We start from the raw sequence: 16399 nt of genomic DNA on the forward strand, positions 1-16399 counted from the left end.
ACTTTATGCATGGGCAAAGATCCGATTTAAAACACGGCTTCAACCAGGCAGGTAATAAAATTGAGAACAAAAACAGTGTCATGCATTGGCTGATACACATTTGGAAAATAATAGATCCACAAATGACACAAAAGAATGCTGTCCTGTCACGGCAACACATAAAAACATATTATTTTTATATTAAATTAAGTAAATAATTTGCCAACAATAAAATGCTGACGGCTGATTTTCGTCCTACTTCGACATTCTGCTAACATACCGTTGCTAATTACAGGAGCTATTCAGTTTTATAATCGCATGCATAAATCTCAGGAGTAACTTGATTACAATCACCATAATTCATTAAGGCCGATTAGTGGTCATCAGACAACCTCATTGAACTCAAACAACCTCCGAATCACAGTGCTTTATAGGAAAAGCACTACTTTTAAGTTTCCAATTAATATCTCCGTTTAAGGATACCATTAGCTTGTCTAGTCATTTTCTGTTTGGAAACTTCTCAAGGTTTTAAGAAAAGGAACACGTTAGACTTAAGTAGATTTAATTTTTTATTTGATCATTCAATATTTTTTTTTATCTTTGTTTAAATTTTTGTTAAACTAATATAAGGTTTGGTATAATCATCAAAGCTAAAGTTTAGCCTGCGGGTATCCCCAATAAATCCAATGGCAACAGTCGACTATTTGGTCTCTTTTTCTTTCGATTAGCATCAACTGAAAAATAACCCGATGCAACACTTAAGTATCACGAAAGCTATAAGGCTATTTTACTGGGTGTTGTCTAGACACTAACCATACATAGGATAGTTCTATCAAAGCGTTTATCAGTGACGTCGATTACGGATCTGCGTCTTTATTTATTACTTTGAGAATAGTGCTCTCTGTATCTTTTTTGAAATATTATTTATTTATTTATACCTATTATATGTTATATGTAGCTCATCTGGGCATTTATTTCTCGCTGTTGTATTATAGGTTTATCACGAGACCCACATGGATGTTTCCAGTGTACTTTTTAATATGATTTCTTACCAAGGTCTTCGTAGGCTGAGACAAACTATTTTTTTAATTCAGGGACTATGCGCACAAGAATTGGTGCAATGATTTTATTGAGCACCGCCACTATAAAAGTTAATTCTTATAAATTTGGGTTGCAAGAGATAGTAATCATCATATTAACCTAACCTTATTCACATTATAAGGTTATTATGACGACACTCAGTGCGAAACAATAAAGACATTTGAGCTGAATTTACTAATGCATAACAATTATAATCTTTCATGACTATTAGAACACACCAGTATCACTCGTTTCATTGCAGTAACTTTCATGGGCTGACATAACATCGCAGCCAAAGGAAATCCATAAAATAAAGTTTTCTAACTATTCGTAGTGCGAAGTTGTGTAAATCGTTACTTTAACGTTCTAGTATAATTTCGGGATGCGTTACTTCAAGAATCTGATTACTTGCGTTCTCCCAAAATGCGCAGAATGTGTATAAACAAATTCAGAATATCCATGTATAATTCAACGGTGGCTAGCATATAGTCTTCAGGCGAGCTTCGGTGCATGATCAGTTGGGTGTCAACAATGATGAATATAGAAAAGAGTCCAGCACCGAAGATCGAAAGAAGCAGTTCACCCGATGACGATGGAAATATGGCGTTCATTAGCTGACCGAGGATAAGGACCAGCAGGAATGAGAGAAGACTGAAATGTTTAAGAAAAATTATGCCACTTGGCAGAAAGAAGACTTGAAGCCTTCCAATACTAAAGGTTAGTGGTTACAGAAATTAAAGCTCAGAGTTCGCCGAATACTTCTATTGAGAGCCGCTGAAATTCACAGTGTCAAAAAGGCGATACAACCATATTGAAAAATAAGCAAGGTTTGCTGTTTTTGACGATAGCGATCTATAGTTTTTTTTATCCTTATGCATATGTTCCGACGGTTATTTGAAAGGCAAATTTTGTTATCTTTTTACTATTCATCCAATACTTTGTTCTCTTTGAAGTAATTGTTCTTTCTGAGAGTTTTCTCGCTCTTTTTTATTTTAAAATACACAACACTATTTGAACTAGTGTTTACAAAAGAAGGAAATAAAACCTGCCTGTAAAAACTTCCATTCGGTAAGTCTTTCGTTACTATTTAAGTATGCTTGTATTTGTTTTATTAAGCAATGCAACGTAGAAAACTAATTTGCAGTTACTGCCAAGTAAAGAGCTAACAGTCTTACAATTTGCGATAGCCGATAGAACCTTAATTATATGAGTCCGGTATAATTAGATTGAGATGAAAATTATATGAGTCCGGCATAATGGGGGGCTCGGATAAAACCAAAAATAAGGAAAGGTTCTATTTATGGCCCAACATGCAACTCTATGGCACTAAGTCCCCCTATCGTAACCGGTAATTCAAAATCATATTGTGCTGCGATATCGAGGTCTGCTAAGGAAGGAAAAAACTAAAGGTCTGCTATGGAACACTTGTTTCATCTGTTCTAAAAGCTTGTTGTTTACATACAGAGCAGGCATGGCGGTGAAGTCTTTCTTCGTTTGTAATGTGAATGTAGTCAAAGCAGCAGTGACCGCAAGAGTGAGCAAGAAAGCCTGGAGCACCACGAGTTGATCGTAGAATGACACCACAACACTAATTGTGTAAGCTTGAAGAATAGTCTGTAAATTTTAATAAAATAATCAGATATATAGCAAATTAATATAAGACAAAGTTTGTATGTTTAAAGTATAAATCCTAGTTGAAATAACCACAGTTTTCCAGGTGCATATTAGTTGTTTTCTCACTCTAACAATTATTTTTTATTTCCCCAACATCGGCCCAATATTTAATAATCAAGGAAAATTTAGTACAGTGTAGTTTGCTTTTAATAATGTAAAAGTAGAATATTAGTAATAAATACATTTTAGGCTAACGCAAACTACCAGCTATAACATGCTTATCGAATTCGCGATGTTAATGAACACAGCATTAGCATTGTTTTTAATGCCGCAAAAAGCAACTCATCAAAGAGCTTTATTGTGCCTATTGATGGAGGAATATTTTAAAAATTATTAGTCCGCGATTTAAATCACAAATGTAAGTTGTAATCGCGAAATAAAAACATGACCAGTAAGAATGACACTTAAGCCATATGCACTGCAAGAATTATCGAAACAGCTGGTTTAGATGTAGCCCTAAAACTCATACAAAAAGGTCCGGCTTAGATGTCCAGCCTATATATATATATAAGAAGCACAGGTAGGGTTACAATTGACGCCGATAATTATTTATATTAAAAAATGCGGAAAATGATAATACTAATAATTATTATTATTGAATAGAGTAATTGCTTTGCAATGAAATACGACACTTTATACCACTCACTCCTCATTGCGGTACAAAATTTTTAAATGAAAAAATCATAAGGAATTAATTCTGCGTGTGTATATCATTTCGTGTTGCACAGATATTTCTTATTTTCTGTGGTATTCCTTATTTTTAAAATTTGAAAAGTATAGATTCTATGATCAAAAAAATTTTGCGCGATTTTATATATTATATATAATATATGAAATTGCGCTATATTGGCTTAAGAATAAAACTATTTTCTCCCCTGCTCATAAGAATTTACAAAGCTAAGCAGCCCTATATAAAGTTTAGTTTAACTTACTGTGACATTCACTTATATTTTTTATTTTATAAGAATAATATATGTTCCAATGATGATGTCTAGGTTAAAGTAACGAACTAAGTAAACAAGCCAGAAAAATATATAGAATGTCAGACTTTGGATATATTCTTCAAGCGCTGATGCAGTTTTCATTAAAAAAAAATATATGCTTTCTGGGATGTATTTTTTTAGATTTTTCGTTTTCCTTTCATTTAAGACAGACGTCACTCTCAGATATATATTCACAGAATAAAGCCTGACTGAAGCTTAGTTGAACGAAAGGCTACCTTCAAAATTGTAACACTTTGCTTAGTATTCTTTACAGTAGCCGTATACGTATACAATGATTTAGAACAGACAAGCATTGTTGGGCCAGCTGAAGTGCACCACTGGTGCCTAAGCGGTTCGTTTAGGCAAGAAAAAATAGCAACTCCGTCATTACAATTTTCCACCTTAGTGGTCCTAGCTTGCAATAGCTGAAATTAGCTAAGTAAAGTTTGGTTTAGCTGCTCAGCTATATTAAATTGATTCTTTATGAACTTGCCATCATTTTCAACTCCAGAAAAGAACGTGTGCCAAATAAGGCAAAAGATAATAAAGCCGTATCCACCGAAATGGCATCTCCGAAGTTTGTTAGAAAATATGTTTTTAATAGAGAAAAAAACAAAACAATTTCTAAGTATGCTCTGTTCATACACTAAGTGGTCTAATATTATGCATTCTGCCCTCTTCAACTTAAATGTTGACTATCGGACTGTCTACTTCGATAAAAACTACAACAAGTACATCACGCTCGTATTAAGCATTAAACAGAAGCTTAGAAAAGCATTCTCTAGTTTACTGGTGCGTACTTAATGTATGTCATGCACTGCTATAACGGGTTTGTATTAATTTATTTTTAATTTGTAGCATCATAATTCACAATACACCTTGCCTTATATAACATTCACTCATATTACATATACCGCTCATTGAGTGCATAACTTCAACCCGTCTACTGAGTATATGTAACTTACCCATTGTCTCCCTTACAATTGGGGGAAAAAAAAAAATCAAATTTCAGTACCTAAATGATGGAATATTAAAGACACAAACTTTGCAGACGAGATTCGTCAAAAACATTGGCCTCAATTAAATGGTTTCCAAAAAGCACCCCTGTCCTTTCGGCGTAATGCTTAAGACAAAAGATTGCCTCCACTAAAAATGAAAAGTTATGTATACTTACATACAACCCAAGAAGAATATAGTTCACGGGAGTTGCCCTTCGCTTGACAAAAAGGCAAAGCAAAGTTCCCATGGATAGCACGAATGACGTTGGTAGCATCCAGTGGTTTTCACTAATGAATAGTTTTACTGAGGGAAGAAACATTGCGATGGCCGTCAGCGCTACTGTGAGACACAGTTGGATGGATAGAATTCCATATACCTTGCGTAGAAATCCTGTACAAAATACACAACCAATTTGATATAATTAGGTTTAATTAAAAAAAAAAAACTGCTGTAGGTTTTTACGTAAATTATTTAAAAGCATCTAACTACTTTTGTAGAAGCCCATCTTTCGTACCTTAATATATTTAAGACCCGAAAGCATAGAATACGTTAGGCACACATAATCTTAAAAGTTTACCTCTTTGAAGAGATAAATGTTATACGCGCTGTATTTCTATGAGTGCAACCCAGTTAATAATAAATGTTATTGCTTTGCTTAACGCTACGATTACCCATTCCTTTTGAGAGACACGACACCACAGCTATGCGTGTCAGCGGCAAAGCTATGTTAAAAACGTCACTGTGTATGTAAATGTGTGCCAAGTCACCCACTTGTGCGCTATGTGCCAAAGTAAATAAGCTTGAGTCGTCCGTAAGGGGTCTTATCTTGGAAGGATCACTTACAGGATATTCAAGCGAGTAATCAGATATATGCCCGAGCAATTTATACAATACAATACATATCTACTTATTAGTTTGTCTAGCATTCTTTAACTTAAAAAAAAATAGTTCGAATATAGCTAACATATGTTAAGAAGTTATTTGGCTCTATAAGCATAGAATCGTTCTGCTATGGAACGGTACGATCTGCTTTTTGAGCCAAAATCTATGTTATCTCTAACGTAACTTTCGACTTTTTTTGAAAAATCCAAAGTCATTTGCATGAAATCGTGATAACCAGAAGATATAGAGAACACTAAACACATCGATATTTCGACCACCAAAATAGATCGATCAAATAACCGCTAGGATTCACTCTAAATGTATATGCATATGAAGTTCGCAATTTTCCGGTGAGGTAAATGTTGTTTCAGCGTATTCTAACATTTCTGAAGTCAGCGGAGTATCTGCCATATCAACCAACATACCGGCTGCAAAGAGATCGACACAAAAACGAACACTGAAGTATTAACGGGACAATAGTCATAAAGTACTAAGTATTAGAAAGAGAGAAATGCTGAAGAGAAGGCCTAAATCGTCATGCAGCAATGTGAGTCATGAAAGTCTTAGTCGAGCAATCGGCATTATACCGACTGTTTTTAAATAACATATAATTTTTTTAATGCGAAACCACTGAAGTGAACTTTAACACAGAAAGATGACACAGCTTTGCGATATGAGTTTTTTAAAAAGATTTTCTTAACTGATTTTCTTTTCTGTACGACTGGGTAGATTTTGTAATTATTACTCGAAGATCCAAGGTCCACATATGTGATACATTTCCGAACGCAGACGGTTTCCGCTAACGATAAACGTTAAAATTCGTGTGCTGTCAAATGTGTTATAACAGTTAGAACTCTGGCTTCTGAGAACGTACGTTTATCAACTTCAAGTTCGAAAAATCAGAAAAACAAGCAACTTACTTGAAAAATGGAGTTGCTCCTGGAAAGCACCTTCTGCCTTAGGTCCCTAGATGTGCTCAATATATAAATATCGATTGAGGACTATCAACCATGATACTACACTCATATGATACATTTTAATATCGGTAACTGGAAATTTACTTATCTTCCAGCTTGGCTTTAGCTTAGGATTAACTTCAGCATTCGTCGTTTTGTATTTCCTTTCCTACAAAATTAAACTTGTTATCTGTCCCATGTAAGCCTTTAAATTTCGATGATGATTGTCAATATAAATGCTTATACTTTTGTTTACACTCTTGTGAATATTGTACTAAAGCAGCTTTTAAATAAAGTAAAGAATATTTTATTGCATTCATTTCTTACATCATCATGCTGTTTTCTTTTTTAACTTCAACTAACATATACCTCTGTTTCGAATTCATTTGTGAATACAAAACTTGGCATTGTCGACTCTAAGCAATGGAAGTATTAAATAAATTTCTATGACACAACTTCATGTAACTATCTCTCTATTTATTACTATGTTCTAAACCAATTTTTTTTTATTTTAATACTTATAACTTGAGAACAGAAAGTATGGAAATATACGAGATATACACATATTAGTTCAATACTAAATACCTCTAAAATAATTATTTACAAAACAAAAAGTCTGTCTGATTAGCACAGCTGAATGATAGTTCCACTCAGTTTATTCTTCATTAACAAATAATCTCACAAATGCTTGCACTTTTTAATAATATCTTATATATATATATATATATATATATATAGGATTTGTCTAGTAAATAATAGATTCCTTGTTTTAGATACATGTTGTAGCTTACAAAAACACTGTTATCTATTATTAGGAAAATTCATTTTAAAGAGTGCAAATTGACAATGGAACAGAGTAGACTCTTTAGGATTTATCCATTCTCTTATGAGCGGAAAGGCGTGAATATATTTCACGGTGTACTTCTATGTAAAAAATATTTTTTATTGTTATGAATGAAAAAAACTTCATATTACGACCTAGGTGCGAGGCATATCCGGAACAAAGAAATGGTTTATTGGAATAATAATATAAAACAGTTTCCAATAAATTGCCCAAACAATATGCATGCTTTAGACCGGCCTTTTTGTTTTATTATAGGTTAAATGGTGTCGATATGTTTAACCCATCTGGGAAGTCCACAATGATATATAAACGTTCTATTGTTAATCTTATTATGTATGCTGGTAACTCAGAAAATGTTTCCATTTTATTTAATTTAACTCCAGTTTTATTATCGTTCAAACAGTTCTTCGTTACCCACCTATAGTTTTTGCTTATTTTATCGAACAACAAAACTATATTTAAGATAAACATGGATAGAATAGTAAAAGTCATACCCATCCGAATGGTGACATGAGCCTTGGCAACGGAGTTTCTGAAGCTGAAGTCATCCTGTATAGACGGCTCGCCGTTCATACTCAGAAGTGGATCCCTCATCTGCATTATGAAGCTAATGGGTGCATGTGAAGAAACCGAAGCACTTAAAGTTCTTTCACTGCACGGTACGATTTGAAAAAAGGTTATAGGCTAATACAAAACTTTGATAAATTTGCGACAGGTCGATCACAAACACAATCAAGAGAAATACTCACGTTGTACAATATCTATCAACCAAATAGTTATTAACTTAAATAAAAAATGCCTTTCTGGCAACTAAAGGAGCAGTATATAAATAAATTACACAAAATACAGTTTACTTGTTTCGTTTGCGAATAGAATGTACAACCAGATGCTACCGCAAAGCACAGATCACAACGTACAGGGAAAAAGGAGATTGTAGACACAAGGAGGGACAACAATCAGCTGACCTAATAGCAGGAAGCCGGATGGCGCTGCGCGATACTTTTGAATTTTTGGCGCCACAGAGCATTTACGACGAAAGTATTGCATAATCAATCGATTATTATTAACAAGCTTTCATTTACCTTGTATTTTCATGCTGTTTCTTTCCGTGCATCACTAACTCTTTCCTCATGTACTGATTTAAATAAGCGCTTTCATACTAAACATAAAAAACCGGTTTTTTACTGATGTCGCATTCAACACGAAACATTGTAATCCAATGATTTCTTATTGTGCCCCATATGCATAGTATTACAAATAATATACTAATTTGCGTTGTACTTATGCGCAATCATCTCAGGCCAGGAGAATCCAAAAAAAAACACAGATACAGTCCAATAAGGAAGGCTTATTAGGATTATCCTCTTAAAAGAAGGAATAAGCTGAAAGGAGTGGTGCCTGACGGACAGTGAGAACATCGCACACAAGATTTTGCTGCTTCGTCAGGTACTTTGGAGGACAAAGCCCGCCTACAACTCAACACGTCTTGGGGGATGGAGATCTGGACAGGACGACGGACTGAAATGCGTCTTGTAAGCCCGCAAATCCAGTAGTAGCTCTTGCAAACTTTGGTTTGAAGTAACGTTGGAATCAATTTTGTACCATGGTCCAAGGACGCGAAGTCCGAAGTTTAATAGGTGACCATTTAGTAATGCTAATAAAAGGTTTGGTCTTATAATGCATCAGGTCTCAATCTTGGAAGTTGACTATATAAATCTCATCCAAGGAACGCTCTTTTTAAAAGCAATGTAAACCTCTTTTTGAAAGAGTCCTTATTGATCGATTTGGGGTCTATGAGAATGTATACAGCATAATACTTTTACACTGCAGGCTCATGTCTTACAGCAAAACGTGTAAGTCCTATTTTCGAAGTAGCCAGTCCATGTATGCATAGCATAATAGCTAATTGGCTTGGTCTTACGACTCCTGACATTTCGTATTATTATGATACCATCGGGAGCTCTTGATGAGATATGTATTTGTTATAGACGTCTTCTGCGTGCCTTCGTTTGGAGGTATCGTATGGTCAAGCTCGGCCGCTTGCTGTATGAGCCTATGACAAATTCTTGAATGCTCATTGTAGTGGGTCAAAGAAAAGAATTTTTACAATGTTTAAACAAATTCAATCTTTCTATCTTAATATAAGCGACAAAGTTCAGCGCCAAAACAAAATACTGAAATTTACCCTTTAAGAGTACAAAAAAATGCGTCAGATTTTAATAGCCTACGTAAGCCAAATAAATATTGCGCCCACTGAACTGCTGCGCTTCTTTAATCGTTTACGTATACACTTCACAAGAACAAGCAAGGGCACTTTAGCTTTTCATCGTCATTGTGCATTTAGAGATGTTAGGTGAGTCTCTAAAGAGGAAATGCTGCCTGCGCGTAAACGCTGTGGAATAGTTTCAACCTTAACACCTTGAAAGCAAATGCGATAAAAATAGTTCCATTCTGAATGACGATAATCACAGTTCGGTAGACTTTGAATTCGAACGTTGACTTGTGACTCATCTAGCTAAATACTTCTTCTGAATGTCGCCTTTGATTCATGCCAGTAGAGAGTAGGATCCAAGATGCCTGCGCTTTGGAACAGTCGATAGAAACTAAACGACTTCCACTAGTACAGACAGTAATCAAACACGTCAGCGCGCCTTTATCGCGCGATCACTAAATTAATTCAGCTTTTTTTGAGCATTGATGATAAAAAGTATTTTATTTATGCGAGCGAAACTTCTTAAAAAAATATCTAACTAGTTACCGGAATTCAAAGTCAGAATTAAGTAAGCAAAATAACCACTCGATGTAGGCAAGTTAATGCGTAAATCAGCCGGGACAGGAAACGCAGTATCAGTTTAAATGATGTCCTGGTATAGTAACGCTATCGATACGCCAGTCCTGGCAGCATGGAGGACATTTGTAATAAGAAATAAAAACGTTTCATTGATAGAATGTGCTGAGTATTAGATTTAGATAGAGCTTTTTAAAGTAAGACGTTAAAGTTATGTGCATTTCATCCAACCCGCTAATATACTGTTAAACAGGGTTACTCAAGAAAATCTTATACTTGAAAGACGTTGCGTTGTTTTAAAGAGAGCCAAGCTTGAGGTACGAAAAAGAGACGGATGATAGGAGAAAACCACAGTACTTAGTTTTTGTGAAAAACGTCAAAATGCAAAACTTAGGCTTTAAATCAAAGGGTTAAAATTATTTAAAAAATACAAATATAGGACAATAGCAATTAAACAGGATTCCTATAGGACAGAAGCGGTAATATGAAAGTACATTACAGAAAAAGGTAAGTCTACCATAAAATTAACAACATCACAAATATTCAATAAATGTGCAGTAAAACAGTTTATTTGGACAACTATTCGTGTCCTAGAACCGACATGTTGTAACGCTCCGTAGACTCATAGTAGCTAACTCTAGAAGAAAACGACAGTGTAAAATGAACAAGATGGTCCTTGTTATACATTGCTTGGGAAATTTTGTAAAAGGAAAGAGTGGAATACCAACATTTCTAGAAATAAAATTGTAGAATAACACTACATAAAACAAGATTAGACTAGATCGGAGAGTACACTACGTAAAAAAATCCACTGAATTCACTGTATCAAAGAAGAAATACGCCATTACTATAAAAGCGGAAATAGATAGACGATAACGGCGGATGCGAAGGTAGAAAGGATGAATGGATTAAAAAGGTAATTGAAAGATGGAAGGAACAAAATGAAAGGTAATATGAGCATTCATATGGAAGCCTGCTACGGAATTATTGATATGCTGAGTGCTTATACCTATATAAATACAAAAAAGGAAGAAATTATTTTATCCTTCACGGAAGAGTTTGACATAACATACAACAAAAAAAAAAAGAAAACCTGGGCAGTGGGTTACTCGTATGCGCCTAATAATTTGGGTGCCTTTAAACTGTCCACTTCCTAGATAGCTCATGGAAGTGATTTTTCTAGCTATAATAGAAGAATAGAATAGATGTAACAAACTGTTATTATTAAGATTATTATCATTATTAAAATACAACTTCATTAATCGAACTTCCTCGAATAATCGTAATTATTTTGTAGAAGATATACAGACCTTGGAGCATATTTTTCTCTTATTTAGCAATACCAAGTTTATAGATTTAATGCCTAAAATGTGAATAATAATTTAACTAAAGCTCCTTTTTTGTTCATGGTTATTCTTGGATATTGTCATTACTAATCCTCATGTTTCTTACATCGCCTCCAAGGGGGGTACGGGAAAATGTAATGCCGTAAGTAAAGCTGATATCATAATGCCGACATTTGTATTCAAAAGTAAAAAAATCACGTGCGAAGGTCCTTTTCTCTTTAGCATATTACGAATACGTGCTTATGCGCACTGTGCACAAACTATATATCAATAGAGTATAACTGTATGTTTGACACTCGTGCTATGGGAAGCTATAGCGGTGTTTTATCGACCTATGTGTTTTACAGTATGGTGATGCTATCCCCAAAGCTAAAAGCCGTTGAGAAGTTGGGTCTTTTAGTTAGTTCTCTCAAATGACGACACACATCCTACAGGGGCAGTGAGAATAAAAAAAAATTCGTAAGCAACATAACTCTGCGTTTTCTTGTACGGAAGTAAAATTGCACGTTATTCTTTACGACAGTCTTGTAGTTTCCGTATACCTATTGCTCATATATTATAGCACCTAATTTAAAAAATCAAATTTAAGCGCTTGACTGGATACAGAACAGATTTACTCCTGGAGGCAATACCAAATGAGACTTGCCAAATGGATATATTGTGCTGGATACCATGTGCCAAGCTCATAAGGCTGTTTTAAAATGGCACAAAGTAGTCAACTGGGTTTTTTAAATCATCGTCTAATTCGCAATAACCTCCTTACGTTACACATACTAAAAGCATCAATAACGTCTTTGGGTCAAGTATATGATAATATAACACTGCTTTGCTAACAATGCGTTTCGGATTGTATTCAATGCTTCTAACGCCACTCTTAGCACACAATAAAGGTATGTTTGTATTTATTGTATTATATTACATATTATAATTGCAGATAAGCAACTAAGGGATTACTCTTCTGCTTAGATTGTTTATGGAAAATATAAGGAAAATAAAGTTAAGTAATACACTGTATTTGCTTCATCACAATATTACCGTAGGTCGTTATAAACTCGCTATATTTTTTTAAACCCCGTTGTATTTTGCAATTATTCATTGCAGACGCTACAACTCGGCTAACATTTTTTTGGCTAGTGATTGTCGTGTTGCTCTTGGTCGTGCTGCATGTCCCGCCACTGGTTGGGAGTTAGGGTTTGCTGTGTAAACGAGTGAATCACTTTCATCTCCTCCTTGACAACTGAAAACACGAGACGCTGCCGTGCCTGTAACGACATTCCCTCAAATTTAGGGGATACGATGACCGCCTGAAACAATAAAAAACGGAGCTTTAGGAATAATTATACTACTTTTCTTTAAATTTAACTTATGTCGCATGAGTCCATTTTGCAGGAAATTTTACTTTGTAAAAGGATAAAAGGAACATTGTAGTAACAATAGATGCTTCTTGAGGTATGACGCCACGTTTTCACTGACTGTCAATTTCATTTTTCGATAACCGTGGATGTATACCGTAGCTTACTGTGGGTCCACTTCTGCTCCTCGATAATGGCCGAATAAGGCAAATGTAGGCTTACGAGGAGAAAAGTTAATTTAACCTAATGTCAATTAAAATATACATTTACTTCAAGCAGATGCTGCTTCAACTTAGGTCTTATTTCAACTTATTTCGTAACTCTAAATATAGTTTGCTTAACTGCAGATTTACGCCTTTTTCCATTACAAATCTATGTTTTGCCATTATATAGTTCACATGTCGGTGATGACCATAAAATTATGACTAATATAAACGGTCAGAAACTTTCACGTGATATTATATGTAGAGATGATGAACGCAACGCGGTTGTTGAAAGCTTTGTTGTCTGACTTTTGCAAATCTATTCTGGTTCGCCCTTCTCTCTTGAGACAACTTCCAGTTTTCCTTCTTCTGTTATTCCCCTGCATATATCTTATTACGTATTTTTACATTCATTCTTTTCTTATATCTTTTTTCGATTATTTTGCGAGCTACCGTAAATAGAGTCTGATGTTTTTTTCGGTGTATTACACCTAGCGCCTGCATTCCAGACGAGAGGCTAGATGACAGGTTCAGTGATGGCGTACGTAACATACAGCTTAACACTGCCGCTCACCAGAATTTTTTTTTGGAGGGTTAAAAATGTTCCTCAAGCTTAGCTTTACTTTTTCTGTAAAATGTATTTTTTTAAACTATTTAGAAAGTTTCTATTTTTATGTTGCTCTGGGTACGCTGAATTTAGTTTCGCTAATCAAATCACTCTCATATTCACCTCGCCGAAGAGCGTTTTACAGTACATCTTTCAAATACCATCATGAGTTAAATTTTCATATGGTCAATCATGGTTCCTTTAATTTGCCTATATAGCGAAATTCGAAAACACCACATTGCTCTTCGAGGATCCTAACATTTAATTTGCTTTACGAACATCTAGGTCTTTAAAAAATTTAAAAAAATAAATAGCAGCGATAAACTTCAATATATATAGCGTGCGCATCCTTCCCTTTCCTATTCAGCTTGAACAAGGCGCATCTATCAGCAATGCACTTTAATAAATATCTTTTTAATTTTAATGGAGTAGTGGTACCTTAATTGGATCATAGGATAGGTCGTCGTTTGCTAGCAATAGGATTATTTTTACTTTTCATACTGAAAGGTTCTTCGTTGATCAGGTCTTTTTCGTTTCACCATATGTTCGAATGTATATGTATATGTACACATAATTCTGAAGATTATCTACGTTTACGCGTACCTGTTCAAAGTAGCATCTCAAAACTAAAGCACATTTAAACCATTACATGTTAATTTATTTTTCGTCTATTTTTATGTGTACTTTTCCATTTAGTAGTTTTACAATTCGCCTTTAAACTCATTATTATTTTAGTAAATTTTTTCAATTCATTTCTCTAGTTGCCTACATTCAATCTAGTCCTTACGGCGTACATACTAGTATCTGAACGACGGCAAAAAGTACTTAAGATTTTTGTGCACAACAAGCTCATAATAATTTAGTACCATTAACTGGCTGCCATTAAGCGATGCTTAGTCATTTATAACCGTGTTATACCTACCTCGAATTTTTGACCGCAGTTACACGACGAGACATCCTTGAGACGCAGAAAGGTCGTAGACAGTGCGCTTTTAAGCTTGTTCTCGATGTCCTTTGGTCGGACCACCTTGTGAGCACTCTCGGACACCATTAACCGAATTGGCCTAACTAGAGATGAACGTTTTTGGAGCACTCTTATAGTATGTCCAATCATTTTACAACCAAGCTCGGTGAACCAAATGAGTAACAAAATATATCACATTAATGCGCATGTTCATATAATTTTGAAAATAAATTGTGGAACAGAAAAGGGTTGCGTAGAATTGTGCTGAATAGAGTACACAACATGCGAGAGTGATTTGTAAAATGTACAGGTAAAGCTTTTCTAGAAGTAACGTTCCGTTTTGTCGCCTAACACTTCATGTAAACATCTGGCTTGCGTGTATGAACTCCGTTAACCAGGCTACAAATGAAAACCTCAAAAAGAGTGCACACAGTCTTTTCGCTCAGTTTCTTCGCTTTACGGTAATTTTTAGCTGTACGTCCAACATACACTTTCTATTGTCTTAGATAATGACATTACGTCAGTTGGATTAATTTAAATATCATGCATGTAATTAACGATCCGTATGATCGCTGATTAATGCAGCAGGTTGGCTTACACACAGATCTGATACTCACCAGTTATTATCTTTTCATATAAGATTTGCTTGTATTATTCGAGCTAGTTCGGCCTGTGTTCAAACAGAACGGAGATCACTGGAACAAAGGGATGAGAGAATGAAGCTTATTTTACAAAAGTTCGATTCAAACCTTGGCGCCAAGTTGTCACATGAGCCAAATACTCACAGTCTACGACGAGGAGACATGTGTAAACATAACAAATCCAGCCCTGAATCGATCATGGTGCCGTCATTTCCGTTACCGTGCTATGCTTGAATGTAGTATACGGGTCCCATTAAAAGTAGAAGTCAAGATTTTCGACCTATTCCTTGGCGAAGCTGGCTGAAAAACGTGTAAGTGTACTCAAGCATAAACTGTGGATTCAGAGCAGCGAGATAGGAATCATAATAATGTTATTTTCGTTATTATTATTCGTCTAAAATCTATTTAAATTTATTAAGAAGATGCTACATCTATCGACGACATTTTATGATTTCGATGACGAACATTTTACTTTGTAATGATAGTTGATGTATATTTCGCACCAGATTTGTAGAATAGTTAGTACCCGACAATGCAGAAGTGGAACTGATGATTATTGATGGCCAAGTTGGTATGTCGCAGCCACCGACAATGGATGTCCTTGCAATGGTGCAGTTGTAGTACTACCTACTAAACTTAAAGACAAAAGGTGGTCTAAGTTTAAAATATGGCGTTGACATGTCTTTTTTCGCGCTGGACGACAACCGTCTAAAGCAACGCTTAACGAGAATTCCAGACGGAAAATCCATTTACTCACAACGCCTATTAAATAAGAAATGTTATCTCTATATTCGGAACCGACAGAAGATTGAAGTTGGTTTGAATCTGTTGTTTTGAATACGTAATTATGAACAATAGATACCAACGATGAGTGTTATAATGTAAATGGTTGCACTAATTGTGATACTAAAGTGTGAACTCATAACTATACTTAGAAGATATATTGAAAACAAAAGGCTTGCAGCAAGTATATTGGAACCTAAATGCAAACCGATGCCATGATTTAGAAGAAATTTTGTAAATAAAATACTTATTAAGAAAAAAATAAAAAAAGAAAAGTAATAAAAGTAAAAAAATACTTATTATATGAACGAACTTCAG

At 34.9% G+C, this 16399-nt stretch overlaps 3 protein-coding genes across 9 annotated transcripts in view; 1 reads left to right on the top strand and 2 right to left on the bottom strand.

The window, feature by feature from the left end:
• Window positions 1-530: 530 nt before the first annotated feature.
• On the bottom strand, window positions 531-8358 carry LOC111245111 (protein lifeguard 4-like). Of its 4 annotated transcripts, none has more exons than XM_022792993.2 (5): window positions 8252-8358; window positions 7892-8004; window positions 4891-5105; window positions 2522-2673; window positions 531-1710 (listed from the first exon to the last, which is right to left on the bottom strand). In XM_022792993.2, exons 2-5 carry the CDS (start codon window positions 7995-7997, stop codon window positions 1464-1466), a joined length of 720 nt encoding a protein of 239 aa, XP_022648728.1. In that variant the 5' UTR covers window positions 7998-8004; window positions 8252-8358; the 3' UTR covers window positions 531-1463. The 4 variants fall into 4 exon arrangements, with proteins under 4 accessions (XP_022648728.1, XP_022648726.2, XP_022648727.1 ...); XM_022792991.2 differs by having other exon boundaries at window positions 8315-8343; XM_022792992.2 differs by having other exon boundaries at window positions 8147-8308.
• A 3029-nt stretch (window positions 8359-11387) lies between these two features.
• LOC111244327 (uncharacterized) lies at window positions 11388-15583 on the bottom strand. Of its 4 annotated transcripts, none has more exons than XM_086981961.1 (4): window positions 15443-15583; window positions 15275-15352; window positions 14616-14761; window positions 11388-12835 (listed from the first exon to the last, which is right to left on the bottom strand). In XM_086981961.1, exons 3-4 carry the CDS (start codon window positions 14742-14744, stop codon window positions 12662-12664), a joined length of 303 nt encoding a protein of 100 aa, XP_086838087.1. In that variant the 5' UTR covers window positions 14745-14761; window positions 15275-15352; window positions 15443-15583; the 3' UTR covers window positions 11388-12661. The 4 variants fall into 4 exon arrangements, with proteins under 4 accessions (XP_086838087.1, XP_086838086.1, XP_086838089.1 ...); XM_086981960.1 differs by having other exon boundaries at window positions 14616-14819; XM_086981963.1 differs by lacking the exon at window positions 15443-15583 and having other exon boundaries at window positions 15275-15417.
• Window positions 15469-16399, top strand: part of LOC111244326 (uncharacterized) — a 22884-nt gene continuing 21953 nt past the window's right edge. Inside the window, exon 1 of the mRNA XM_022791304.2 lies at window positions 15469-15609. The gene's annotated coding sequence lies outside the window, so the exon portion shown is untranslated. The remainder of the gene's footprint in view (window positions 15610-16399) is intronic.

The sequence above is a fragment of the Varroa destructor genome, unplaced genomic scaffold (assembly GCF_002443255.2).
Source record: "Varroa destructor unplaced genomic scaffold, Vdes_3.0 BEIS01000002.1, whole genome shotgun sequence".
NCBI classification, from domain to species: Eukaryota; Metazoa; Arthropoda; class Arachnida; order Mesostigmata; family Varroidae; genus Varroa; species Varroa destructor.

What these genes read in the sequence shown, in the direction of transcription:
- LOC111244327 (XM_086981960.1), bottom strand. Translation starts at nt 14,807, where the DNA reads ATGATTGGACATACTATAAGAGTGCTCCAAAAACGTTCATCTCTAGTT. An exon ending in ACTGCGGTCAAAAATTCGAG is followed by an intron (nt 12,836 to 14,615) that starts GTAGGTATAACA and finishes TTATTGTTTCAG; the next exon opens with GCGGTCATCGTATCCCCTAA.
- LOC111245111 (XM_022792993.2), bottom strand. Translation starts at nt 7,997, where the DNA reads ATGCAGATGAGGGATCCACTTCTGAGTATGAACGGCGAGCCGTCTATA. An exon ending in TCATGTCACCATTCGGATGG is followed by an intron (nt 5,106 to 7,891) that starts GTATGACTTTTA and finishes TATTTTGTACAG; the next exon opens with GATTTCTACGCAAGGTATAT. An exon ending in TTCACCGCCATGCCTGCTCT is followed by an intron (nt 1,711 to 2,521) that starts GTATGTAAACAA and finishes TAAACATTTCAG; the next exon opens with TCTTCTCTCATTCCTGCTGG.